The sequence below is a fragment of the Trichechus manatus genome, unplaced genomic scaffold (genome assembly GCF_000243295.1).
Source record: "Trichechus manatus latirostris isolate Lorelei unplaced genomic scaffold, TriManLat1.0 scaffold00157, whole genome shotgun sequence".
NCBI lineage: Eukaryota > Metazoa > Chordata > Mammalia > Sirenia > Trichechidae > Trichechus > Trichechus manatus.
Window position 1 is genome coordinate 2,103,714 of NW_004444093.1, and position 27,364 is coordinate 2,131,077.

At 51.7% G+C, this 27,364-nt stretch overlaps 4 protein-coding genes across 5 annotated transcripts in view; all 4 read left to right on the forward strand.

Moving 5' to 3' along the window:
* The first annotated feature begins 1,488 nt into the window (after positions 1-1,488).
* Positions 1,489-9,591, forward strand: LOC101349477 (glutathione S-transferase theta-1-like). Its single transcript, XM_012558333.1, is given in 5 exon segments — positions 1,489-1,600; positions 3,623-3,710; positions 5,442-5,592; positions 9,033-9,209; positions 9,397-9,591. Coding segments are annotated over 5 exon segments (723 nt in total).
* A 1,719-nt stretch (positions 9,592-11,310) lies between these two features.
* On the forward strand, positions 11,311-17,878 carry LOC101349733 (glutathione S-transferase theta-1-like). Its single transcript, XM_023740545.1, is given in 6 exon segments — positions 11,311-11,428; positions 13,131-13,218; positions 15,612-15,762; positions 17,189-17,336; positions 17,339-17,364; positions 17,687-17,878. Coding segments are annotated over 6 exon segments (723 nt in total).
* A 2,013-nt stretch (positions 17,879-19,891) lies between these two features.
* On the forward strand, positions 19,892-23,115 carry LOC101349989 (D-dopachrome tautomerase). Of its 2 annotated transcripts, none has more exons than XM_023740546.1 (3): positions 19,892-20,090; positions 20,351-20,526; positions 22,899-23,115. In XM_023740546.1, exons 1-3 carry the CDS (start codon positions 19,983-19,985, stop codon positions 22,903-22,905), a joined length of 291 nt encoding a protein of 96 aa, XP_023596314.1. In that variant the 5' UTR covers positions 19,892-19,982; the 3' UTR covers positions 22,906-23,115. The 2 variants fall into 2 exon arrangements, with proteins under 2 accessions (XP_023596314.1, XP_004386221.1); XM_004386164.2 differs by lacking the exon at positions 22,899-23,115 and adding an exon at positions 22,105-22,441.
* A 2,270-nt stretch (positions 23,116-25,385) lies between these two features.
* Positions 25,386-27,364, forward strand: part of CABIN1 (calcineurin binding protein 1) — a 206,852-nt gene continuing 204,873 nt past the window's right edge. Inside the window, exon 1 of the mRNA XM_023740550.1 lies at positions 25,386-25,429. The gene's annotated coding sequence lies outside the window, so the exon portion shown is untranslated. The remainder of the gene's footprint in view (positions 25,430-27,364) is intronic.

Here is a 27,364-nt window from a genome sequence, read left to right on the forward strand (position 1 = left end):
ATTGTTCAATAACATTAGTTACATTTATCACAATGTGTCAACATTCTCTTTATAATTGCGTTCAGTTTGTTCCGTTTCCACTACTCTAGTTTCCCTGCTGCCTTATCTTCTCATTTTTGCATTTAAGTAATTGTTGGCCTTTTGGTCTCATACTTTTTTTTTTTTTTTTGGTGCTTTAGGTGAAACTTCACAGCTCAAACGAATTTCTCATTCAAAAATTTTTACACATATTGTTTTGTGACATTGGTTGCCATACCCACAATGTGACAGCACACTCCCCCTTTCCACCCAGGTTTCCTGTGTCCATCCATCCAGTTCCTGTCCCTTCCTGCTCATACCGATGGTTTTTAAGTAGAGCACCAATCTCATGGGTAATATCCTTTATTTTGTATACCACTCATCTACTTCGCTAAAAGGTGATCTCAGGGGATAGGCTCAGTTTTAGGTGTAAAGAGTGTCTCAGGGCGATAGTCTCAGAGAGTCCTCTGTTCTCTACTGTTCCAGTTTGTCTGGCTTTTTTTTTTTTTTTTTTTTTTAATAATAAATTGAATTCTGCTCCATATTTTTCTCCTGTTCTATCCAGGACCAACTATTGTGACTCCAGTCAGAATGTTCACTGGTGGTAGCCAGGCACCATCTAGTTCTTTTGGTCTCAAGGTAGATGAGGTTGTGGCCCATGTAGACTTGTTTCTTCTCTGTGCTTTTGATTACCTGCTTACTATTTTGCTCCTGGTAAGGAAAGACCCATAGTTGTGTATTAGATGGCTGCTCGCAAGCTTTTAATACCCCAAACACTACTCACTTCACTAGGATGCAAATCATGATTTTTGTGAAGTATGTTATGCCAATTAACTGTGCTGTCCCATAAGACTATGTGCTAAGTCTTTAAACCTAGAATGAAGTGAACTTCTTAGGGGAAGGGAAGAAAACTCTCATATCACAGGTGCAAGTGGCCACCAGTGGAGCCCTGGTGGTGCAGTGGTTAAGAGCTATGGCTGCTAACCAAAAAAGGCTGGCAGTTTGAATCCACCAGCCGCTCCCTGGAAACCTACAGGGCAGCAGCGTGTTTGGTTTTGGAGAAAATACCTAGACCATAGTCTATTAAAGCTCGTCGTGGCCACCTGAAGACAGGGGACCTAGAGACCAGAACATCATGATTGCCGCTGAAAGTGCCTACTTGCCCCCAACCCCTTGTTAGGAAAGCTGCCTCACCCGTGGCTAATGCTTTAGAAAACAGCTATGCTTTATATCACGTGACCTCCCTCCCACCGAGCAGACTGGCCAGTTGTCCCAAGGGGAGCCCATCGTGAGGCTGGTGCGGAGATGAGGCCAGCCCCGCGGATCCGCCAATTGCAGCAAAGTGCTGGCCTCCCGGGGCCGCCCATCAGGGCGCGGGGCTAGGGGAGTGGCCGCGGCTGCCTACCCTAGAATACATCGCCGCCCAGACCTGAGCCTACTGCCGCCCCAAGTCTGTACCGCTCCCTCGCCATGGGCCTGGAGCTCTACCTGGACCTGCTATCCCAGCCCTGCCGAGCCGCCTATATCTTCGCCAGGAGGAACGGCATCCCCTTCGAGCTGCGCACCGTGGAGCTGCTCAAAGGTGTTAGGCTGAGAGGGCAGAAAGGGCTGCAAGGCCAGACCTCCCTTAGGGGAACCCTCTATTCCTTCATGTAGCGTAGGCATGAGTTTGGAGACCAGGCCCAAGAGGGCGAGTCACCAGGGAGACCCTTCAAACTCTGCTGAGTCTCATGGAAAGAAGACAGGGCTCAACTGAAGCCGAATAAAGGGAAAGGAATGTGAACAGAGGAGAGACGTGGCAAACAGGAGAGGGTGAGAGCAGGGCATGGAGATAGAGGACCCCCAAAAAGATTGCGCGGAAGAGAGGGGTCGGGGGCGGAGGAGCAAGCTGAGAGATTGAGGCAGAGCTGTCTCTCCTTGTAGACTCTGATTGTTGGGATCCGCAGTAGCAGGAAGGTGAGGCTTCCCCTGTCTGAGGGTGGAGACAGGCCCCTCCCTCCCCACCTGACCTTTACACTGGCCCAGTCCCCATTGGGGCCCCCTCTGTCCCTTCCTCTTTTTGCCCCCCTGCTTTGCTTTTCCTCTGCCTCTCTTGCTTCTGCCAGGGAGGGGAGCATCCCAGGGGGCTGCTGTAGCTTCGGGCCCCGGCACGAACTCTGGTATGCTGGGATCAGGAGGGGGACAGCGGCTTGGTAGTCCTACACCCTTGGTCCTTGAGGCCCCCGAGGTTCCCAAGGACACAGCTGGCAGGGTGGGGCCTAGCAGGGGGGTAAGGAACGGGGAGGGATGCACATCCCCAGTGTCACTGGGTGGACACAACTGTGGTCTGCCTGCCAGACTTGTGCCTTTGACTTCCCTCCCTCTGCCTGAAGTGTCGTCATCCCATCCCTGCCTCCTCTGAGGACTGCCCGCTTGTCCTGCAGGGGTTACCTGTGCAGAGTGCAGCCAGGGAGAGGCAGAGGAGGGGGGAGGACAAGGTGGAGGTGCAGGGGGAGGAGTGCACACCAGGAGAGGAGGGGAGGGTGCTCCTGGTGAAGGAACAGTCTGAAGAGGGGAAAGGAAGGGTAGGGGATGTGGCTGAAGCTGGAGGGTCAGGGGACCATGTATGGCTGTGAGGAGCTTCCACCTGACTGTGGGGTAATGGGGAGCCACCAAGGGCTGTGGAGCAGGGCAACGATAAGATTTAACTGCCCATCAGAAGCTTTTCTCTGGCTGCATCTGCAGGAACAGAAACCACCGGATGAGCTTAAGCAGAAGCCATGGTCCCAGGGGACACTGGACATTACCTTTCAGGGGGCTGTGGGTGGGGCAAGAAGTCCTACTGTCCCAGCTTCAGCAGAGCCTCAAGGCAGGGCCAGAGCTGTGTCCCCAGTGCCCAGGGTAGGATAGGCAAGGGAACATAGAGATCAGTAAAAGTTGGCTATGAGTAAATAAACCAAAATAAACAAACCAGCCGCCATTGAGTTGACTCCAGCTCATGGTGACCCCATGTGTGTCAGAGTAGAACTATGCTCCATAGAGTTTTCAGTGGCTGATTTTTCAGAAGTAGCTTGCCAGGCATTTCTTCCCAGGTGCCTCTGGGTGGACTCGAACTGCCAGCCTTTTGGTTAGGAGCTGAATGCTCACAAGTCAATAGATAGCAGGAAAAGGCCACTTCTCTGTGACTAGTGACCCTTCCCTAGAGTCTGGGAGGAGGTGCTCCACTCGGGTTACCAACCACCCTGCCCCTGCAGCTTGGGAACCCTGAAGCTGGCAGTGGTAGAAAGGAGGGTGAGTGGGTGCAAAGAGCACCAGGGCAGGGATGGGCCCCAGGCCAGCTGGAGCACTTGGCCCTGCACAATGAGCTTCTTGGAGAGGATTGGCAGCGGGAGAAGGGCAGTGAGAGGCTGTGTCCATGCAGACTTGGCAAGGGAGGTAGAGCCATTTTCCCACCAGCTGGAAGAGCAACTGGCCCCTCCTCCTGCAGTGGCCTCACTCAGTCTTTGCCATGTGGGAAGTAGCCCAGGGCCTGTAGAAAGCCATGGACTTGGGGTCTGGGCATGGCAGGGAGTGGGCCCAGGCCATGGAAGACTCAGTGTCCCACTCATGCTGATCTCCCCCACAGGCCAGCACATCAGTGATGACTTTGTCTAGGTGAACCCCCTGAAGAAGGTGCCAGCCTTGAAGGACGGTGACTTCACCTTGACAGAGAGGTAGCTGAGGCCCCAGGGCCACTGCCAGCTCTCTCTGCAACTGTCCTGTCCTAAGCCTCTATTTTATGGAGATGAGGACTGAAGTCCTCAGGGGTGGAGGGCCGTTTGCCTAATGTCCCACTGAGAACGAGGGCTGGGACCCAGGCCTTGCCTGCCTGCTGGTCCCATTCACAAGGATGGCCGGAAAAGCAAGCATCTGACTTTACTTCTGCACCAACCCTTTGGTTGTTGGTGAAAGTATCCCCAGGGCATCGGGCACAGGGCAGGACAGGGGAGGGTTACAGCTTCACCCAAGTAAAGCACTGCTATGGAGGGGCAGCCCTCTTGCCAAGCTTGGGTTGAGATGGCCCAGAGGAGTGTAGGCTTCCCAGTGGCTCCATCTCTGGGTGCAGCATCCCCAGGTGGGGCCTTTTGAGCTGTGGGTGGGGCAAGAAATTCAACTGTCTCAGCTTCAGCAGAGCCTGAAGGCTGAGATAGGGCTGTCTCTAGTGCCCAGGGTGTGGTAGGCACCAGCAGACGTGTGGATGACATGTAGGAGAACTTCCCTGTAGGAGAACCACCTGACATGTGGATGTTTCACATCACAGCAGGTCCCCCCAAAACTGAGACCTCTTCAAGGAAGGTCATACTATTTCCTGGTTTTGCCCCTTGTCACCTATGTCACTCTAAGGAGGACTTGGAGTTTGTGTTTTAGAGCTTGTCTCTAAAATCTCAAAGTAGATGCACACCCAGGGAATTCCTCTGACATGCTGCCAGCTCCATTCTCCTTGCTGGTGCCCTTAATGTCCTGGTCCTTGTGCTTGTCCATGCCCAGCACCCTCCGTACAGCAGGGGAAGCATGCAGTCTCTGTATTCACTCACCTTTGGGAGCTCTGTGGCTCACAGGAGCCTGTGGCCCTCATGTAGGGGGAGGCTTGACTAATTAGCTAGGACCAAAAAGGCAGTACAGGGCATCCTGCAAAGACGACCAAGCCATTAAGCAGAGGCTGGGTATAGGATTTGTGGTAGGGAATGTGTGCCAGGGGCAGATTCAGAACCTTCCTGCCCTTTAGGCTCAGATGCCCAGCCACATATGCTGCAAGTTCTGGAAAGCTTTCCAGTGGTCCCAAATTCACACATCCTTCGTGTCTTCCAGGCCCATCCCCATCCCAACACCATGTTCCACGTTTGTAACCAAGAGCCTTGTCTTTGCTGCTGCCCCACTGTCCTGCAGCACCCCCAGTATTTCCTGAAGGATGCTTTAGGGAGCTGAACTATCCCATTTGGTTTAGGCAGATGTTCTTCCTGGCAGAAAGAATGACATAACAAAGATCTGACAAGAAAGCCTTAATGAAAAATAAGGCCACTTGAAGTTGGTCTGAATGCCAGATGATGGGATTAGATGCAAAATGGAAAGAATTGGGCTTCGTTTATGGCTTAGCTTTGATGCCATCTCCCCTAGAAAGCTCTCTCTAGTCCTCCGATCAGAAACTCTGAACACTTGGCAGGACACTCCGCTATGGGATTTTGCCGGGTATTAGGACAAGCCTGGACATTAACCTCTGAAAAACGCTCAGCTCTGCCGCTTAAGGGCTGTGTGCCCTGGGGCAAGTCCCTTCACTTTTCCAAGCCTGGTTTCCTTGTCTGGAAAATGAGGATAATACATTGGCAGATTGTCAGAAGATTATAGAAGGTACTCTATAAAGCACCTAGCACAGTGGCCTTCCCCCACTAATCATGTCCCTCCCTCAGTGTGGCCATCCTGCTGTACCTGGCCCGCAAGTATAAGGTCCCTGACCACTGGTACCCTCAGGACCTGCAGGCCTGTGCCCTTGTGGATGAGTACATGGCATGGCAGTACACAACCCTGAGGAGAAACTGCCTCCGGGCCCTGTGGCATAAGGTGAGGTCCTGGTGGTGGTGTGGGGGGACAGAGGGCATCACCCCAGAGGGGCTCAGGCAGCATTCCATTCTTTTCAGTCTGGATAATTTCTATTGCTCACTGTTTCTTCTGCTGTGCCCAGGTTGCTGTTAAACCCATCCAATGAATTCTTTATTTCAGATATGTATTTTTTAGTTCTAGAATTCCCCTGATTCTTTTTAAGGGTTTCCATTTCTCTGCTGAAACTCTCGATCTCTCCACCCATTTTGTCTGTCTTTTCTTCTAAATTCTTTAACATATTTATGATAGTTATTTAAAAGTCATTATCTGCTAATTAATACCTGGGTCCTCTGTGGGTCTGTTTCTATTGATTGTTTTTTCCCTCTTGATAATGGGTCACGTTTTCCCACTTCTTTGCATGTCTCATAATTTATTATTGTATGCTGAACATTATAAAAGAAGACTAGAGATTGAAGTACATGATAAATACCTGCAGGAAGGGCTTGCACTTTCCTCTGTCATACAGCCTGGGTGAGATGCTAATTTTTTTCCAGCTAATCAGGAGTTGGGCTGGGTTGCTGCTTTAGTTAATCTCTTATTAATAAGTTCATCTCCTTTCAAATCATCTCTGGTTTCAGATATTTTGAGGGTGGGATCAGGTTGCTCACTCCAAAAGGGCTTTGAAATCTTAAGCACCAACTATGACTATAAGATCTACTTTTCAGTCCCAGCCGCTGTTCCCCACATTGCTGCTTGGTCAGAAAAGCCCTTTGTCTATGGCAGCCTTGCTCCCCTGCCTGCCAGGGTCCCAGGGATGAAAGTGGCTTATTTAAGAAGGGCTCATGCCTCTCTGGAATTTAGTTCCCTTAGCCCAAACCGAAAACCAAACCCATTGCCAGTGAGTCGATTCTGACTCATAGCACCCCTATAGGACAGAGTAGAACTGCCCGATAGAGTTTCCAAGGAGTGGGTGGTGGATTTGAAGTACGGACCTTTTGGTTAGCAACTGAGCTCTTAACTACTGCCCTAGCGCTGTCCAATAGAAATATAAAACAAGCCACATATTTAATTTAAAATTTCCTAGTTGTTGTTAGCTGCTGTCGAGTTGGCACTGACTCATGGTGACTCCATGTGTTACAGAGTAGAGCTGCTCCATAGGGTTTTCTTGGCTAAAATCTTCACAGAAGTAGTTCACCAGGCTTTTCATCTGCGGAGGTGCTAGGTGGGTTCGAACCACTAGCCTTTAGGTTAGCACAAACTGCTTGCACCACCTAGCCTCCTAAATTTCCTAGTAGACACATTAAAAAAATAAAGAGAAACAGGTGAAATGGGTATAATTTGCTTAACCCAATATATTAAAAATATATTTTAACATATGTCTTAGTTACCTAGTGCTGTCATAACCAAAATACCACAAGTGGGTGGTTTTAAAGAAGAAAATTATTATTTTCTCACAGTTGTAGAGGCTAAAAGTCCAAATCAGGGTCTCAGTCATGTTGATTCCTTTTGTGAGCCTCTCCCTTAGTTTCTGGTGTCTGCTAGTGATCCTTGGCCTTCCTTGGTGTTCCTGGGGTTCGTTGGTGTCTGTTATACCCCTATTTATGTCTCTATGTCTATTCTGCTCTTTGGATAACTCAGAAGTGATTAGTTTTAGGGCCCACCCAACCCTGTATAGCCTTGTTAACATAACAAAAAACCCTATTTCCAAACAGGGTCATCCTTACAGGTGCAGGGATTAAGATTTTAACACATAAATTTGGGGTACACAGTCCAATCCATAACAACATGTAATCAATATAAAAATTATTAATGAGATATTTTACGTTCTTTTTTTGTACAAGGCTTCAAAATTCAGTATATATTTTACAGGTACATACCCATCTCAATTTGTTGTTAGGTGCTGTCAAGTTGGTTCCGACTTATATCAACCCTGTGTATAATAGAATGAAGCACTGCCCGGTCCTGCGCCATCTTCACAATCATGGCTGTTTGAGCCCATTGTTGCAGCCACTGTGTCAACCCATCTCGTTGAGGGTCTTCCTCTTTTTCGCTGACTCTCTACTTTGCCAAGCATGATGTCCTTCTCCAGGGACTGGTCCCCCTGATAACGTGTCCAAAGTAAGCAAGACGAAGTCTTACTATCTTTGCTTCTAAGGAACATTCTGGTTGTATTTCTTCCAAAACAGATTTGTTTGCTCTTCTGGCAGTCCATGGTATATTCAGTATTCCTCACCAACACCGTAATTCAAATGTGTCAGTTCTTCTTTGGTCTTCCTTTTTTATCGTCCAGTTTTCGCATGCATAGGAGGTGATTGAAAACTTCATGGCTTGGGTCAGGCACACCTTGGTCCTCAAAGTGGCATCTTTGCTTTTTAACACTTTAAAGGGGTCTTTTGCAGCATATTTGCCCAATGCAATACATTTGATTTCTTGACTGCTGCTTCCATGAGTGTTGATTTTGGATCCAAGTAAAATGAAATCCTTGATAACTTCAATATTTTCTCTTTTGTTTTTCATAATGTTGCTTATTGGTCCAGTTGTAAAGATTTTTGTTTTCTTTATGTTAATAAAGTGTAATCCATACTGAAGGCTGTTTTCTTCGATCTTCATCCCTAAGTGCTTCAAGTCCTATTTGCTTTCAGCAAGCAAGGTTGTGTCATCTGCATATTGCAAGTTGTTTACGAGTCTTCCTTGAATGCTGATGCTGTGTGCATCTCAATTAGGACTAGTCATATTTCAAGAGCTCAGTAGCCACTTGTGAAAGTGGCTACCACGTTAGACAGCACAAGTTTAGGCTTTGTTTCCTTTGTCTTTCTTTCTTTTTTTTCTTCTTCCATATCTTTGATGGCTTAAGAAAAATAAGGTCTTTTTCTTTCCAGTGTCACTGTAGGAGCAGTGGTCTTTTGCAACATCTATATCCTAATCAGAAGTGGAACTCCTCATCTTTTAAAATACAGAAAAGTTTATAGCTAATTCTACCAGTTGCCATTGAGTCAAGTCCAGCTCGTGGCAAACCCCATGTGTATCAGAGTAGAACTGTGCTCCAGATGGTTTTCAGTGGCTGATTTTTTGAAATAGATCACCAGGCCTTTCTTCTGAGGTGCCTCTGGGTGGACTCAAACCACCAGTATTTTGGTTAGCAGCTGCGTGTTAACTGTTGCCATCACCCAAAGACTCCCATAGCTAATTCTAGATCATGGGTTTTATTGTTTTGTCTCATGTCATTTTTTATATAAAAAAGAAACATTAGAGAACAAAAATTGAATGATTTCTTTGTTGTTGTGACTCCTTCCTGAAAGGCCACCACTGTTTGGGATTGAGTGCCAGTCCTTCTGTGTTGGCTTAGCTGGGCCTTGGAAGAAAGGTGCATGGAACTAGGAGGCAGTTCTCAGGGGTCTTGCATTCCTGGCTCCCCAAGGCTGGGTTGGCCCCAACACCCTCTTGGCCTGCCCCCCTACCAGGTGATGTTCCCTGTCTTCCTGGGTGAACCACTGTCTCCTGAGATACTGGCAGCCACACTGGCAGAGTTGGATGTGACCCTGCAGCTGCTTGAGGACAAGTTCCTGCAGAACAAGGCCTTCCTTGCTGGGCCCCACATCTCCCTGGCTGACCTGGTGGCCATCACGGAGCTGATGCACGTGAGTGCTATGGGCAAGGTGGAGGCCCAAGGTGGTTGCTAAAGTCTTGCTTATGCTTCCTCTGCCTAGGGTGGGACTGTGTTGATGTGTGGAGACCCCTTCGGGAGCTCTGTGTCCCTAAGGCGGGTAGATGCTGCCTGTCCCTGGCCTCTCCTATCATCCCTATCCTGTTTCCTTCTCTCTACAGCCCGCGGGTGCTGGCTGCCAGGTCTTCGAAGGCTGACCCAAGCTGGCTGCATGGCGCCAGCGTGTGGAGGCGGCAGTGGGGGAGGACCTTTTCCAGAAGGCCCATGAAGTCATCCTGAAGGCCAAGGACACTCCACCTGCAGACTCCGCCACAAAGCAGAAACTGATGCCAGGGATGCCGGCCATGATCCAGTGAGCTCTGCCCTCAGCAGCTCACAAAGCACCTGCATTTTCATGATCCCACCAGAAGCAGATGCAGCAAGCACCTGGATCCCCTGGCCAGGGCCCTCCCCCACCATCTCTCTCCCACAGCTGCCTGTAAGACACCATGATAATGCACAGCCCTTCAAGGGCACACCCAGAGCTCCTCTCCTTTAATCACTGTTTTTTTATTTAAGTTTGGGTAATAAACCTGGGCTCAGCCTGTGCTTCTCCTTCTCACTCTGTTGTATGATTTATTTAACTTTCTTTCTGTCCTGGCTGTGTTCTTGATCTTTATTCAAAAAGCACTTTCCCTTCCTAGGCCCTGTGGGTCAGCTTTCCCCTGAATGTAGTCTTGAGTGAAATGAACAAATTCCCTTTAGCCTTCTACTCCTTGGGGAAAGTGACTTACCAGACCACACAGGGGTCAGCAGGCATACAACATGGGTTAGCAGTAGACATGTGGTTGATCAGTTTGCCAGGCTAGCCTCCAGGACATGGCTCTTCAGCATGAAGTACTTTTACTCATGAGTCCAGCATCTGTCCTAAGGAATTGGTAGCAAGCAGAAAATCCAAATAGCAGCTCTTCTAGTCAGCGCCCAGTCATGTAGGGCCTTGAATGCCATGCCTAGGCATCTGGTTGTAAGCTGGAAACAGGAATGGAGTACTCAGATTGCATTTTAGAAATAATATTCTGGCGAATGTTGGACAGGAGGGCAGCCAAAGAAGAAGCAGGGAGATTTGATATTGCAGTCATCTGGGCAGGGCAGGCCACTGAAAGGGGTGGAGGATGCACCCCTTCCCAGCGTGAGAGGGCCATAGCACAAGGTCAAGAAGGCCCCCTTGTGAGGCATAAGGCTTAAACGAAGAGCATGGGGGGCCAGGGCCCCGGGCCCCAGGGAGGCAAACATAGTTTCAGGTTTCCCAATAAGTGGTCATCTGGCCAAAGAGCTGTCTATGAACCTTGGGTTTGGTGACAGGGCCTTCTTACTCCGGGAGGCTCTCTTAAGGGTGTCATAGCTACAGGCCTCAGGAGCCCCAGGGTTGCAGTTGAGGGGACTTGGCCCTGGCAAAGGGGATAGGGGAAGTTCTGTCTCATCCCAGGCACGCCTGCTGGGCCCCACAGGGCTTCTGTCCTCTGCGGGAGGGATTAGCTAGATGTAGTGAATATGACCCCAAGGATTGGATAGGGCGCTTCGTTCCTGCTGGGCGGGGCTGGGGCGGGTCTTGTGGATGTACAGACACCCTCCCCAGCTTCTCCTAGGCTCCTCCTCCCTTTGTATTCGCAGGGCACCCCGAAGTCCCTCCTCTCTTGGCTTCCTCTCTGGATGGGGGACCAGGCTTGGGCAGACTGCAGGCAACCCTAAATTCACCGAAGGTCTGTGCTGGAAGTTCCCTTGATGACCACACAGCCCGTTCCCCATTACCACGGCCCCTGCCCCATGTGACAGAAGTGGACACTGAGATCTGGGGAAGGGGCATGACTTGGCATCGACATCCCAGTTCAAGAGCCCAAGTCTCCCTGTGCCCTCTTGGTCTTCAAGGAACCTCCAGCCCACCCCTGGAGAGGGAAGGCGGGGAGCGGGTGCTGTTGATTGGCTCAAAGTGTTGGGGAGTCAGCCAGTAGGTGAGGAGGGCGTGGCCGGCGCGGGCAAGGCTCCACGATTTCACGTTCCGGCGCGGTCGCTGTCCCTGCTGTCCCCTGTCCCCCGCCATGGGCCTGGAGCTCTATCTGGACTTGCTGTCCCAGGTCTGCCGCGCCGTCTACGTCTTCACCAAAAGAAACAGCGCGCCATGGAGCTGCTCAAAGGCGGGCTTGCGGGTGGCCAGGGGTTTGGGCCCCTGGGTGCAGGCGGACCCCACCCACCGGCGCCGCCAAAGACTAGCTCTCCAATTGGGACACTGCGCTTCAGTGTGTATTTTAAAGGGCCTCGAACCTTGTCTAATGAATGCAACACGTTCTTCAAAATATGGATTAAGACGGAGCAGAGCAGGTCTAGGGCTGCAGGTGGGGTAGGAGATGGGGAGGGAGGAGTGGGGTGAGGGCGTGGATACCCCTACACCCTGGCTTGGAGACAACAATGATGCTGCTATCTCTTTTCCTGGTTGGCGCAGGCCCCATCTTTTCAATGTCTGCATCTCTGGGCAGGAGAGGGTTGTCCCCCCTCCATCCCTACCAGAGGTCTCCCCTTTGCTCCTACCTGCCTAGGTCCTTTCCATTTCTACTTTTTACCTGTCTTTTTTCTGCTGCTTCTTTTTCTAGTTTCTGGCTTGATCATGGGGTGCTCCCACTAGCTGGAAGGGCTGCTAGGTCTGTGGAGGCTCAGGCCTGAGGACTGTGGGAAGCGGTGGTGGGGATGAGCACTCTGAGCTGTGTTGTTGGCTGGCCTGGCCGGCCTGGAGACACAGCTGGAGCAGACCCAAGTGGGGAGTCAGGGCTGTAACTGGACAATAGGGCCAACACCTGGGAGGGAGACCCCTTCTTGAAGGAGCCCTTCCACCTTTCACCCTTAGTTGTCCCCAGTCCAGGCACCCACTTCTGTACTGCCACCCTTGCTCTGACCTTCCTAGCCCTCCATGAGTCAGCGGCTGGGCAGAGGCAGTTTCTGGAGGGGGAATGGGCAGGGGTGAGGGCATCCACCTAGCAGAATGGCAAAGAGCCCACAGGTCAGCCAACGCCAGGCTGGAGCCTGGCCCCAGTAAGACCCATGGGGTCCTGTGACTCCACACACATTAACTGGGTACCTAGTGTACCCCTGGCCCTGGCCTGGGCTGGGGTATACAGAGGTGAGTTAGACCTGGAACCCCCATTGGGGAGGCTAGGGCAGGGCCTCCAAGGAGGAGCCCTAAGGGTTTGGCACAGGAAAGGGCAGTGAGCAGAGCTGCTGGAAGCTGGTTGGGTGGTGGGGCAGGCGTTCTGGTGAGAGGCTGGAGAGCAGGTGTGGCTGGAATTCTGGGGTTGTGGACAAGTCCTCCAGCCTGATCCAGAGGGCTTGGGATAGGAAGATAGAGTAAAAGGGACAAACCTCAAGCCCAGGGAGGAGGCTGGAGGGGCCCTGGACAGGGGTTTCTGACATGCATGGAATGGGGTACGGGCCTGCGTCCTGTACCCCAGCTAATCCCTTCTGCAGAGGACAGAATCCCTGTGGGGCCCAGCAGGGGTGCCTGGGATTGGACAGAACTTCCCCTACTCCCTCTGCCAGGACCAAGTCCCTCCAACTATAACCCTGGGGGCTCCTGAGGCCTGTAGCTATGATGCCCCTACTCCTTAACAGAGCCTTCTGGAGTGAGAAGACCAGGCCTAAATTGAGATCCTGCCTGGCCCAGCTCCAAGGGTGTGGGCATCAGAAGGGTGGACCTCTGGTGGGGTCAAGGTCTTGATCCAATGACCAGCAGAGTAGCCTCCTCTTCCCTTATGCAACTCCTGGATAGGGCCCTCAGGAAGTTGGTGCTTGGGCATTGGTGGGAGGTGGGCAGAGACCACAGGAGGCTCAGGACTCTCCTCCCCTGCCACCTCACTGGGCTCCCCTGCAGGCCAGCACCACAGCGACGCCTTTGCCCAGGTGAACCCCATGGGGAAGGTGCTGGCCTTGAAGGACAGGGACTTCACCTTGGCCGAGAGGTAACTGAGGATCCAGGCTGCTCCCAAGCCTTGTAGGCCAGCCAGCCATCTGCATGTCTCCTATTGATGGCTTGGATTGAGGCTTGTGTGCCTGAGCACCTGTGCCAGCCACAGGTAGAGAGCGGGCAGAGGCAACCAGGGTAGACAGGGCCATTGAAGTCATGGCATCCCCACTCTTTCCCCTGCCCTACTCTACACGTGGGGAAACTGAGGGTCAGAGAGGGGAGAGACTTGAACAAGGTCACAGGGTCCAGCCTACTTCCAGGCCAGCCCAGCCCTCGGAAGGAGAGCACTAAGTAACAGCAATGGCTGTACCAGGTGTCCCTGGGAGTGCAAACCGTGAATGCGCTTGTCTGCTAACCAAAAGGTTTGAGGTTTGAGTCCACTCAGGCACCTTGGAAGAAAGGCCTGGTGATCTACTTCTGAAAAATCAGCCACTGAAAACCCTATGGAGCGCAGTTCTACTCTGCACACATGGGGTTGCCATGAGTCAGAGTCAACTTGACGGCAGCTGGTTTGGTTTTTGGTTTTTATACCAGGCACTTTAGATCTACTGCTTCTCCCACCAATCCTGTGGGGCAGGCCCAATTTCAGTTCCCCCTAGAAAGATGAGCGAATGCCAGAGAGCTGCTTTTTCTTGAGCACTGGCTGGAGCCAGGCACAGTTATATCCCTGCAGGGAGAGCAGTGAGCAGAGCCCATGCCCTCCTGGAGCTCACAGTCTAGTGCAGGCTGGGGTGGGCGGGATTGGAGTGGGATGTTGAAGGAAGACTGCCCTGACCTGCAGGAATAGGGGGCACGTGGGGAAGAGTGTTTTGGGCAAAGGCTATGAGGTGGGGGATGCTTAGGGTGCAGGCAGGACAGCGGGGCGGCCAGCATGGCTACGGTGATAGGAGAGAGTAGGAGGGGAGGTCAGAAGGGACAGGGGAAGACGGTGAGGAGGGCCATTGGAAGTTCTGAGCAGAGGAGAGCTTTAAAGTGTCCCTCTGGCTGGGGTATGTCATGGGGAAAAAAGACCCAAGACTAAAATTTAATTAAAAAAGATTTTTATTAAGCAAAGAAAAAGACAATCATTACAACGAAGGCTCTGCCAGTGTGCACCAGGCACAAGACACTAGCAGGATCTACTGAATCACAATCAGAGAGTCTCTAATATACTATTACAGAAAGAAGTAAAGATACATCATTGTCAAAGGCAGGATAACAAAGTGGGACCTTAATAATGATTGGTTTACGGAGTTTTTGTTGACTAGTTACCTACTTAGTGACATTAGATTGTTTGGTGGCTTCCAGTTTTGTTTTAAGGCCCTTTGGGAACAAGCTAACAAAATTCTGATTGATACTTGGTGAAGTAAGATAGCTACTACTTGGTGATATGGGTGCTTTTTTGGTTAGTTACCACTTAACAACCATAGTGGGTCACAGAGGGGTCACTGGACATTCTTCTCTGGAAATGCAAAAGTTACATAAAAGCTCCTTGGCTTTGTTACAAGGAAAAACCATATTCTCTTAAATATTAGATAATAGAACTACACTAACCAGTTTAGCTTTCTGTCTACAAGTTTTCTACACAAGTGAAAGTGGACCCCACTTTTGCTTTGCTTACTCAGACCAGATGCCTTATAATAATTTTTAGGGTCTCCGTATCAGGTGGAAACAGAGACCCTGGTGGGAGGGAACTACAGTAGCCCAGGTGAGGGGTGCTGGGCTGCTGCTGGTGGTGCACGTGGGAGAAGTGATCAGTTGACTCTGTCTTGAAGGTCGAGCCACAGGGTTTGCTGATGGGTTAGAGGTGGGTTGGAGGGACAGGGGCTGGCCTGCAGGTTGGTGGTACGCTTTTGAAAGCTGGGATTCCACTCAGAGCCATTTGGCCCCAGAGCTTATCCTCTGGACAGTTTTATACCTGGGGCTCCAGGCTGCCAGGCCAGATATGATATGGGGAGAAGTGGGTGGAGGCTCTGGGTAGGTGGAACAGAGGTGGACAGGCCCCAGTGGCATCTGAGAGGCCTTCCTACCCCTGAGGAGAGTGCTTGAGGGCAGCTGGCCTGGTTCCTGGTGCTCTCCGTGCTTTGTCTGTCAAAGCTGCTCTCATCCTTCAAGACCCACGCCTGTCCTCTTGGAAGCCTCCCTGACCAACCCCCCTTCTGAATCCCCATGACATATCCTTTCCTACTTGGTGGCCTTGGTTCAGATGATGGGGCTGCCCAGTGTAGAGCTGTATGACCCCTGGCAGTCACCTCTCTGAGCCTCACCAACTTCCCCTGCACCATGGGGATAGTGAAATGACCCCCATAGGGCATGGGGAAAGAGCATGTGGTTAGCAGGGCCCACACTGCACTGGGCCTGGCCCCATGGGGTGACTGGGCATGCCCCCACCCTGCCATGTCCCCCCAGTGTTGCCATCCTGCTCTATCTGAGCCGCAAGTATGAGACCCCAGACCACTTGTACCCCCAGGACATCCAGACCTGTATCCACGTAGACGAGTACCTGGCATGGCAACACATGGCCCTGAGGAGCAGCTGCACCTGCACCCTGTGGCAGAAAGTAAGGCGTGGGGGGTGGGGCAGGCACCACCCAGGATGCTTTCTCTATAAAAAATTCTGTCAAACCTGAGTCCTTAGAACCGCCAAACTTTAGGATGCCATCTTAGTTATCTAGTGCTGCTATAACAGAAATACCACAAGTGGATGGCTTTAACAAAGAGAAACTTATTCTCTTACAGTTTAGGAGGCTAGCAGTCTGAATTTAGGGTGCCGGCTCCAGGGGAAGGCTTTCTTTGCTGACTCTGCAGGGAGGTCCTTGGCTCTTCTGAGCTTCTGCTCCTGGCTGATCTTCACGTGGCTTGGCATTTCTCTTCCCCCATCTCTGCTTCTTTTGCTTGCTTGTTTCAATCTCTTTTATATCTCAAAACTGATAGACTCAGAACACACTCTATACTAATCCTGTCTCATGAACATAACAAAGACAGCCCATTCCAAAATGAGATTATAACCACAGGCATAGAGGTTAGGATTTACAACACTTATTTTGGGAGGACACAATTCAATCCATAACAGATGTCAAGATTGCCTAGTCCAACCAACTCGTTTATCCAGAGGGGAAACTGAGGCACAGAGCCAGGGAGTAACTCCCCCAAGATGCCTCGATTCCTTACTATTGGTAGTTAATCCTATGCCCTTTTGCATAGTCCAGGCTGCCTGGGAGTATTGCCTTTTTGGGGAGAAAAAATTCAATTTCTCGTCTTACCACTTCCCTCAAGTCAACCTAGAGTCATGGAGACTCTATGTGTATTGGAGTACAACTGTGCTCCATGGGTTTTCCATGGCTAGTTTTTCAGAAGTAGATCACCAGGCCTTTTTCCAAGGTGCTTCTAGGTGGACTCGAACCTCCAACCTTTTCGTTAGCAGCTAAGCATGTTAACCATTTGTACCACCCAGGATTCCTGCTAATCAAAATGTGGTTCATGGAGCAGTAGCATCAGCATCACCAGGAGCTTGTTGGAAACGGAGTCTCAGGCCCGCCGCAGACCCACTGATGAAGCCCCACTTTAACCAGATCCCAGGGGGATTTACATGCGCATTTGTGCTTGAGAAGCCTGGTGTGTAGTAGTAGGTGGGCAGTGGGCAGTGGGCAGAGGATGACTGCTGCACTGGGGCGGGTCTTGCATTGAGGCCTTTGTTGTGAGGGTAGTAGGGAGCCACGGAAGGCTTTATGCAGGGATAGAATACAGGCAGATTGGGATTGCAAAAGGATCCCACTGTCTACACTGCACGAGGACCCAGGGAGAGGGAGAGGTTGTTGCTGTGTCTGAGATGATGAGAGGCCTGGGCTGGCAGTGGCCATGGGTGGAAGGAGTTGGGGAGGGCGGTGAGGAGAAAGTCAAAGGCCTGGTGATGGATCAGATAAGGGGGGAACCACACTGGGCTTTGGGCAGGTCCCTGACCCCTCGCTCTGCCTGTCTGCCCACTAGGTGGTGTTCCCTGTGTTCCTGGGTGAGCCAGTGCCTCCTGAGACACTGGCGGCCAAGCTCGCCAAACTGGACAGGTGCCTGCAGCTGCTTGAGGACAAGTTCCTGCAGAACAAGGCCTTCCTTGCCGGGCCCCACATCTCTGTGGCTGACCGGTGGCCATCACGGAGCTGATGCACGTGAATGTGATGGGTGGGGTGGCCTGCTGGGCAGTGGTGTGCCCTAGGTGGGAGCTGACATCCCAAGTTCCTGGCTGTGGGACCCTGAGCAAGTCACTTCACCTCTCTGAGTCTTGCTTGATGTCTTCAACTGTAAAACAGGGCTTCACTACCCCACCCCGCAGAAACGTGGAGGAGCCTCCCAGTGTCCTCTAGGAGGGGACCCTCAGCCCCTCACACATGTGAGAGAGGAGGGAAAGTCTACGCGGGGGAGCCCTGAAGCAGGCCTGCTGTCTGTGTGTGGCTGCATTTAGCTCCTTCGCCCAGCTCCCTCTCCTCACAGCCTGTCAGTGCCGGCTGCCAAATCTTCGAAGACCGACCCATACTGCCTGCACGGCGCCAGTGTGTGGAGGCCGCGGTCCGGGAGGACCTCTTCCAGGCGGCCCATGCAGTCATCATGAAGGCCAAGGACCTGCCTCCGGTGGACCCTTCCATGAAGAAGCTGAGGCCCTTGGTATAGATTTTATTGCAGTGAATGGTGGCCCAGCCTGCAGGGCCACCCACAGAGGCTCTGTGTGGTCAGAATAAAGAGATGTGGCTGCCTCTCCTTGACGGGGAGCAACACATACCTGCATGGTTTATTGTCCACAGTTCCCTCCATGCTTTCTTCCTTCTTTTTCTTCCCACTCTAGTCAGTCATTCCCACCAGCTTCCACATGACCTCTAGAAAGAGTATTGTTGTTGTTAGCTGCCATAAGTTTGGCCCCCCACTCATGGGGACCCCATGCACAACAGGATCAGACTGTTGTGATTCATAGTGTTTTCACTGACTGATTTTTGGAAATAGATTGCTAGGACTTTCTTCCTAGTCTGTCTTAGTCTGGAAGCTCTGATGAAACCTGTTCAGCATCATAGCAACTCACAAGCCTCCACTGACAGATGGGTGGGGCTGCACGTGAGGTGCCCTGGCTGGGAATTGAATCTGGGTCTCCAGCACGGGAGGTGAGAATTCTACCACTGAACTACCTGAGAAAGCATTAGTGAACACATCTTTGGTCGCGTTCCTCCACTGTTAAACCTTCCTGCCTCCTCACTGCTAGGAGGCTAAAGTGCAAGCTATTGAACTTTGCATTCAAGCTGCTGCCCCAACCCTCCAAGCACAAACGGGGTCTGTCATTTCCAGGCCTTGGCTCATGCTGTTCTCTCTGCTCAGAGGGTCTCTCCTCACCTTTGTTGCCTGCTGGCCCTTCCTGGTCTTTTGGCATTTTGCACTACGTCATCTCTCTAGGGAGACTTCCTGACCTCCCCAACCCCAGGCCAGATTGGGAACCCCTCTTGGCTCCTTAGCCCCACTACTCCCTTCTCAGTCCTGGCAGGGAGCAGGTTAACCTGGCGGGGGAAGAAATGTCTGAACCGGGAATAGCCGAGGTCTCAGAGGTCTCTTCTCCCACAGTGGGGGGTGCAGGACTGGGCCGTGAACCTCCCTGTGTCCCAGGCTATTCCCTTGTTCTACAGGGATAGCACGCAGCCTTGCTTTCCCATGCCTACCTGTAACCGAAACCAGTTATCTTCTCCAGGCCCCCCTCTGGGCCCCAGACTTTCAGTCTGTCCCTGCTCTCTCCCCTCAGGATTGTCACCACCAACCTGTCTTGTCTTCTAGACACTCTGACATCTGAGTCATCTGATAAAGAGCTAATGGGACAGAGTTATGAATGAAGACAGAGCCTGTTTGCTCACCTACCTTCCATGGAGGCTTCTTGTATAGGTACAATTATACAGAATGTGACATGTAATTCCAATTGTTCACACAAAATTTCAGTGGTGTTCTCAATCAAGTCAGGTTTGCAACACTGATGAAAGAACAAGAGAGAACCATGTTTAGTCATACCAACAGACATCCATATTTTAAATCACATCTATGGTTTTTGACTATAAAAATACAGACTAGGGTAAACACTGCTGGGAGTGTAGCTGGGCCCCGGCCCCACTCCTGGTGGAAAGTGGTTCACTCAGAGGATAGAGAGGCCACAGATGCAGACACATGTCGGCGGCGGGGCCGGGGGGTGCGGTGGGGGTAGAGGGGGTGGTGGGTGCAGTGAGTACCCAGGTCTCCTGATTGTTCAAGAGAAGTGCAGATTCCGATGTTTAACGTGAAGTCTGAGTTTAAAATGGTGGCAACTCATTCAAAAAAATTTTCTTTTAACCCTTGTGACGAGGAAGGGCCTTACAAGTGGGTGTGTGTGCTTGCAGGGATTCAGACCTCCATTCAAAAACGAATTAGGAAGCGGATAGCCGCAGCGCCCCAACGCCAAAGGACCCGGACGCCTACAGCCTACAGCGGCTGCGACGGGTGAGATATGCAGCAGGACCGGTGCTGAGGCACCGTGGCCGGGGCCACGGCTTGGTACGCTGTTCCGCGTGGCGGGTCATGGGACTTCCGGAAATCAGCGCCCATGCACGTGACGGTTGTGGGCGAGGCCAGGGCGCAGCTTTGGTAGCCAATCAGGCAGCGCTGCTCAGCCAATGAGGAGCTCGGTTTCCATGGCGCCCGGTTGTCTCCCTGTTCTGCGACGTTCTGGAACTCCAAGCGAAACTCTGCGGTTACACACTCAGTCGCGGCCACACATCGTGCAGCCGACATGCCGTTTTTGGAGCTGGACACGAATCTGCCAGCTGACCGCGTGCCTGCAGGGCTGGAGAAACGGCTCTGCGCGGCTACCGCCGCGATCCTGAGCAAACCCGAGGAGGTGAGCGTGGGCCGTGGCAGGCGGGGAGGCTGCTGGGCCCCCCCGTGACCCCTTGGTCCTTCTTTCGAGCATCGCCCGCCTTCCCCCTTGATCGCCTGCGACTGGGACGCCGGGTCCTCCCACGTAGGCTTCGTGTTGCCCCTCCCAGCTATGACCGCGTCATGATCTCCGAGGACTCCGGCCCGACCCCCAGTCCCGGCCCCGCGCGTCTCCGCTCCTGCTCGCCCCGGCCTTAAGGGAGACTTCTGTGCTTCTCGCAGCGCGTGAACGTGATGGTGCGGCCCGGCCTGGCCATGGTGGTGAACGGCTCCGCAGAGCCCTGTGCGCAGCTGCTCGTGTCCTCCATTGGTGTGGTGGGTACGGCCGAGGAGAACCGCGGACACAGCGCCCACTTTTTCGAGTTCCTTACCAAGGAACTGGCCCTGGGCCAGGACCGGTGCGTAGTGGCGGGAGGGAGCCCTTTTCCCGGCATTGCCGGGGCTGCTGTGAGACCAGGGCAGTGGTCCCATCTCAGGGCCTTTTCGTAACATTGGGGAAAAAAATACATTACTCGCCCTGCCCAAGAAGGACACATCAGGGCCTCCGATACCCGGGGTCCTTTGACCCCTGGGGCTCTATGGTGGTGGGTCCACCTGCAGAATGGCTGCCCAATTGAATGCATTTGTGGATCTGCTGTGGGCAAGGTGTGGCTTCTCGGCTCAGTGTCTTTGTCTATGCCTGGGAAGGTTTGCCTTTACTCACTTTCTGGGGGCATTGTAAGGGTCGTATGGGATGGTCTGGACACTGTACCTGCTTCGGCACGTGGCAGGGTAGGATGTTGTTACTGGAGGTAGTCATAGCCATTAATATCTATCTCTAGGTCTGTCTCTTAAAAAATCTGCAGTCTGGTTTTCTATAACTTTTTCAGGCTGTCAGGAGGAATTCTGGATATGTCCTCCCACTGTGACCTTTGGGCCTATGGCCCAACCAAGTCCCAGGTGGAGGCTCCCAGGATGGTCACAGGTCACAGAGTGGTGGAAAAAGCATTGGCTTGGGTGTCTGGAGACTTGAGTTCTGGGCCCAGCACAGCTGGGGGACCCCAGACAGACCCGGCTATGAGCCATCTAAGGTTTGCAACTTCCTGTTCTGTGAATAGAGCGGGATGGATTAAATGACCCTCCAAGAGGTGCCTACAGCCCCCAAACCTGGGACTCTGGCAGGGTTGAAATTTCTTCCTGGATGAAAAATATTCCTGGGCTAAGTCCATGCCTGTGAGGAACTAAGGGCAACAGAAACTTGAAAGGATATGGTCCAGAATTGAGCCTTTACTGGCCCAGGAAGTCTAGTAGAGTGGCTATTCCTGATGGAAGCTTAGACCTTGTCCCCAAGCTGTAAGAATGCTAATAATAGGTAATGGTTGAATGCTTACTATGGGCCAGGTACTTTTCATATGTGATTTCATTTGATCATTTCAAGCCTTCCCCATGAGGAAGATACCTCCATTATGCTGATTTTACAGATAGAAAAACTGAGGCCGTCACCCACCTTCCTGCCAGGCTATCCCAAGCCCTGGTGGTCTTCACCAGGAATGTCCCATTATCCTCTGTGATGGGCACATTCATTAAGTCCACAGACATTAGTGGGGGCCACCCTGTGCCTGGCATGGAGCCCAGCTTTGAGAAGACAGGTGGCTGAGGTATTGCGGTGCCCCCAGGGGCTTGTAGTCTGGAGGAGGGCTGCTGCTGAGACACAGTCTTAAAGAAATAAACATGCAGTAACCACAGAGGATGCCATGTTGAGGGTCTGTCCTGGCTGGGCAATGCCGATGTGCAGCCGCCATCATCAGCCCAACAGGCCCACCGCTCCGTCCAGTGGGTGGGGGAGGTCATTACTGGGGTGAGGCAGGCTTGCAAAGTGCCTGGTGGGCTGAGGCTGGTAGGCCTGGAGCCCATGGTGGGAGGTGCCTGGCTGAGCATCTTGGAATTTGAAGTGTAAGACAAGGAGCTGATGACATCTTTTTCTCTATTTTCTAAAGGATAATTATCCGCTTTTACCCCCTGGAGCCCTGGCAGATTGGCAAGAAGGGGACAGTCATGACTTTCTTATGATTGGCATGGAGGGCATCCAGGGCATGTGAGCTGGCTGCCTCCTCCAGAATGGCCTCGCAGCAGAGTGAAGGCCTGGTGGGTGCCAGCTTCTGGCACCCGCTTGTGCAGACATGCTGTAACCTCAAAGTCCTGCTCTTCCCAGTATCAAATAAATGAACAGAGATCTTTCTCCAAACATGACTGCTTTACTTCTCTGCATTCCCCCACCCCCAGCATTCTGGGCCTTCCTTGGCAGCAGACTTGGTTTATGGGGAGGGGAATGTAGGGAGCCTGGGAGGTGGGATGTTTCCTGTTTTTAGGGCAACTGTGTTCCATGTACATCAGCTCCTCAAATCTGAGGGTGAAGGGCTCAGCCTGGAGGCCCAGTGCTCATACCCCTGTGCAGGGCTGGCAGGCAGGGAGGGGTGGGCAGCTGGTCCAGCTTGCATCTTCCTGCAGACTCCCCTGACCAGATGCACCTGTCTTCAGCCTGGGGTGGTCTGGGTGGTTCTCCACCATACTACTGTGCCAGACAGAGGAGGAAGGCAGCCTGGGCTTCAGGGACCTTCCCTTGGTATTCCTGAGCACCACCTTCTCCCCTGACTCATACCAGTGTACCTTGTGAAACCCATGTCCCAGATGCCAAACCTGGAAATGTAATGTCTGCAACTAGAAACTGAGTGAATAGATCTCTGCCCCCCTGCCCCCCATCTAAATACTGTATCTTGCTTCCCCATTTCAGAAGATAGACAGGATGGGAGTAGCACAGAGGAAGTCTTCGTTTCAGTAGCTTCCCAGATGTTGGATGCAGAGTTTACATCTGTGACCACCTGGACATTGGTGGGCACTGTATTGCCCTGCAGTTAAAGGTTTGATGATCCTTGTCTTCAGTACACCATGGAAATACCAAATTGAGATTTTCAGCCTACTCAGTTTATAATGCTAGTTAATAAAGTTAGTTTCCAATGAAATATGCCTGTGCTTGCTGTTTGTACCTGACCACCCTTTAGGGCTGTTGTAAAAGCTAGACCTTAGGAGTTCCTTTCCGCTGGCTCACTGCCTGACCTGTTTCTGCACTCATTCTTTCAACCATGTGTTTTTTATGGGTCTCCTGCTTACTGGAGGAGTTGAGAGGATGTTTGTGGATTGAATTTGAATGCATGTGAATGAATGGTTGAGTGCCCAAGGATGGGATTCGGAACTGACCCTTTCTCAGGGACTGAATGTAGCAGTCTCCTATCTGGCCTCCCTGTCTTAAAATCTGCCATTCCCACTGTAGTCAGGGTGTTTGTCATCTACTTGCCTGCATGGCTGCCGCTCCCACCTCTCCAGTTTTCTTTCTCCACTTGTGGCCCGAGCTTTGCCTCCTGGTAATACTGTGTTACACAGTGGCTGCAACAATGGGCTCGAACATAGCAATGATTGTGAGGATGGTGCAGGACCGGGCAGTATTTCATTCTGTTGTACATAGGGTTGCTATGAGTAGGGTCACTATGAGTCGGAACGTACTCAGTGGCACCTATCCAACCAATACTGTGCTGCCCGAGGTTCCTGCATGATCTGCACAGACTACTCCCTTCTGCTAGGGCCGCCCTCCCCACCTTTTTTCAACTGTTTCACTCCAGCTCATTTTCAACCTATAACTCGGGTGGGAGCTGCATCCAAGGCTGCTTGTTATCTTCAAACTTTTGAAACCATCTGTTTATGCTTCTGTTCCCCACACTCCCCTTCCTCCAAGGCTGTACCCTTCAAGTGACTTAATTATTTTGTACTTCCTGGCTTATTAATAAAGCTTTATTGTACTGAACTGACTGTATTCTTCAGCATGATTTTACTGTCTTTAAATAAGGTCTAAAAGAAGGCCGTAACATTGATTTCTATTTAAAACATCCTTGTTGGCCTTAAACAGCTATGAATTCAACCACACTGTGAAGTCCTTCCTAAAATACTGTTTTTAGTTCCCAAGGCAGTGACTTTCCCAGTCCGAGACAATCATCAAGAAACCCTTCGATGATGAAACCTTTTTTTCCAGCTCTACAACGCTTCCCCTACCGAGACAGATAGGGTTAACTGTGCTGATGGAATAAAAAGAGCTGTTAAAAGATTACCAGTTGGAAGTTGGGTAAACCGGTACCATATCCTGTCAACATAAAATAAGGTTAAAAAAAACCCGGGAATTACTACTTCCCCCTCCTTACGGGCTCTGCAGGTGCAGAACAGTGTGTGACTGCTGTTTGATCTCCCTTGGCCCAGTACAGAAGATCAATGTGCTTGTGCCATATCCCATAATAAGTGATGCTGAGAGCTGCCGAGGGTACTCCGTCTTGAATATCAGCGGGTTCCATCTTGGATTCCAGATGTGTGCGCAACCTAATTAGTGTGCATTACCATTCCAAGGAGTACTTGCCCCTTCGAAGAAACCCACTGAATATTCATTGGTCTATTGTCCCCACCGAACCCATATAAGCCCTAGCCTTGTTTCCCCTTGTGAGTCAGTCTTTTGGAAAGGCATGAGCCCCGAATGACTCCTTTTACTTGTCACAAGTAAAATAAACCTGTTTAAACTGAACCCAAAAATTGTCTCCTCTGTATTCTTACAAGAGAAGGACAAGGACCCACTGAGTCCGGTCGGCCTCCCTACCCTCGGGGGTAACACTACCCCACCCCATGCTGGTCGTTTACTTGCTCTTTTTTTCTTTCTTTCAATACTTTGATGTACCTGTGCCTCCCAGCTTTTGGAAGAGGAGAAAACCTGTAGCCATCGAGTAGAGTCCGACTCATAGCGGTCTTACAGAGTAGAACTGCCCCATAGGGTTTCCAGGGAGCAGCTGGTGGATTTGAACTGCCGACCGTTTGGTTAGCAGCCAAGCTCTTAACCACTGACAGCACTATGAATGACAATGCCCTTCCTCCGGTTTCCATCTAAAGTGTCTCCCCAGCTTGCGTGGCCTTCCAAGCACCTGTCCCAGGTAGTAACAATAACACACCTCGTCGTTTAGCGACTGCTTCCGGCCGGGCAGTGAGCTGTGCTTCACAATTAGTAGAAACGGTGGACCCCTCGGAGCCCCAATCCGGCGACACCCAGAGCCCGCCCACCAAACCAAGAAGCTGGAAACCGCGCGGAGGGGCAGGGCGCGCGGACGGCGCGAGCGCCCCCGCTGATTGGCTAGCGGGGCAGGCTTCGGAGCCAATAGGAGCGCGCCTTGTTGTCAGGCGCCCAACTGGCGGGCGCGGGGGGTCGGGGTAGACTGGCTGTTGCCGTGGAGACACCTGGTGAGTTCCCAGACGGCAGGTTTGGTGGTCTCTCTGGGGTAGGGGCGAGGCTCCACCGAGCCTGGGGCGGGGGGCGCGGGCCAGAGGGACTGCCTGCGCGTGGCCGAGACTCGTGGGGACGCCCCGGCTCCGCGGACAGCCCCCGTGCCACCGTCAGGGAAACCGAGGGCGGAGGGCGGAGCGGCGAGGCCCGGCCTCCCTGCAGCCCCGCGGCCCTGCTCACGGCTTTCGCGCCTTCCTAGGGGGCTGAGGACAGGCCCCGGCCTGATGCGCGATTCACAGGGGCTACAGCATACAGCCGGAGGCACCATTGATTCCGCATCTGCCGGTGCAAAGCCGGGCGCCAGACCTTAACTCGCGTCCTTTCTCTTCATCTTCACTAGAGTCCTGTGAGATGAGTGCTGATATTATTGCCGCTTATAGGGGAAGAGGGAGGTGAGGTGACTTGCCCAAGGTCACCTAGGTAACCAGTGGGTCAGCCCCGCTCCAGACTGAAAATCTTGACCATTCTGTGCTACATACTGCCTCCCAGTAGGTGGGACCTGGCTAGAGCACTTCTGACGCTCCTAGTGTGAGTCCAGGTGGCTTTGGGGACCTTGGTTACTACATCTGACACCGCGACAGATTCCATGCGGCTAAGGTTCTTTCTATGTGACTCATAATGTGTTCTTAGGTGGTTGCTACATGCCCTCCAGTCGGTTCTGACTCATAGCGACCTTATGTGTAACGACGAAAAAGGTCCTGCTCAATCCTCGCAGTCATTAGGTATGTTTGAGCCCATTGGTGCAGCCACTATGTCAGTCCATCTCGTCGAGGGTCTTCCTCTTTTTTGAGGACCCGTAACTGGTTAGAACTAGAATATCCTTAGAATGGTCCTCTCAGGGGTCGGCAATCTTTTGCTGTAAAGGGCCAGATAGTAAATATTTTAGGCTTTGCAGGCCATGCTTATCTCTGGCCTTGTAGTGTGAAAGCAGACAAAGACAAAATTTATTTATGAACACTGAAATTTGAATTTAATGTAATTTTCATGTGTCACAAATTTTTTCAACCATTTAGATATGTAAAAACCATTCTTTGCTTCTGGACTGTACAGAAACAGTCAACTGATTAGTTTGCAGACCCCTGGTCTAGTCCAAAGCCTCACATGGTACAGGAAACTGTGGCACAGACAGCGGTGTCATGCAAAGTTGGTCACACAACCAGGTAGTAATGCCACAACTAAGCTTAAGACCTAGACTTCCTGACTCCCAGGCCAGAGCATGCCAGGAAACACCACCACCCTACCACTCTGGACCAGGGTGCTAAGATGCTCAAAGTGTATCATTCTTATCATGTGTTTATTATTATTATTATTGTTGTTGTTATGCTTTAAGTGGAAGTTAACAATTCAAGTCAGTCTCTCATACAAAAATTCATACATACATTGTCATGTGACCCTAGCTGCTCTCCCCGTACTGTGACAGCACACTCCTCCTTTCCACCCTGGGTTTCCAGTGTCCATTCAACCAGCCCCTGACCCTCTCTGCCTTCTCACCTTGAGTCCGGACAGGAGCTGCCCATTTAGTCTCATGTATCTACTTGTGCAAAGAAGCACACTCTTCACAAGTTCTCATTTCAAGTCCAGTCTAATCTTTGTCTGAAGAGTTGGCCTCGGGAATGGTTTTAGTTTTGGGCTAACAGAGAGACTTGGGGTCATGTCTTCCGGGGTTCCTCCAGTCTCAGACCATTAAATCTGGTCTTTTTACTAGAATTTGAGTTCTGCACCCCACTTTTCTCTTGCTCCATCAGGGACTCTTGTGTTCCCTGTTAGGGTGGTCATTGGTGGTAGCTGGGCACAATCTAGTTCTTCTGGTCTCAGGCTGATGAAGTCTCTGGTTTATGTGGCCCTTTCTGTCTCTTGGGCTAATACTTTCCTTGTGTCTTTGGTGTTCTTCA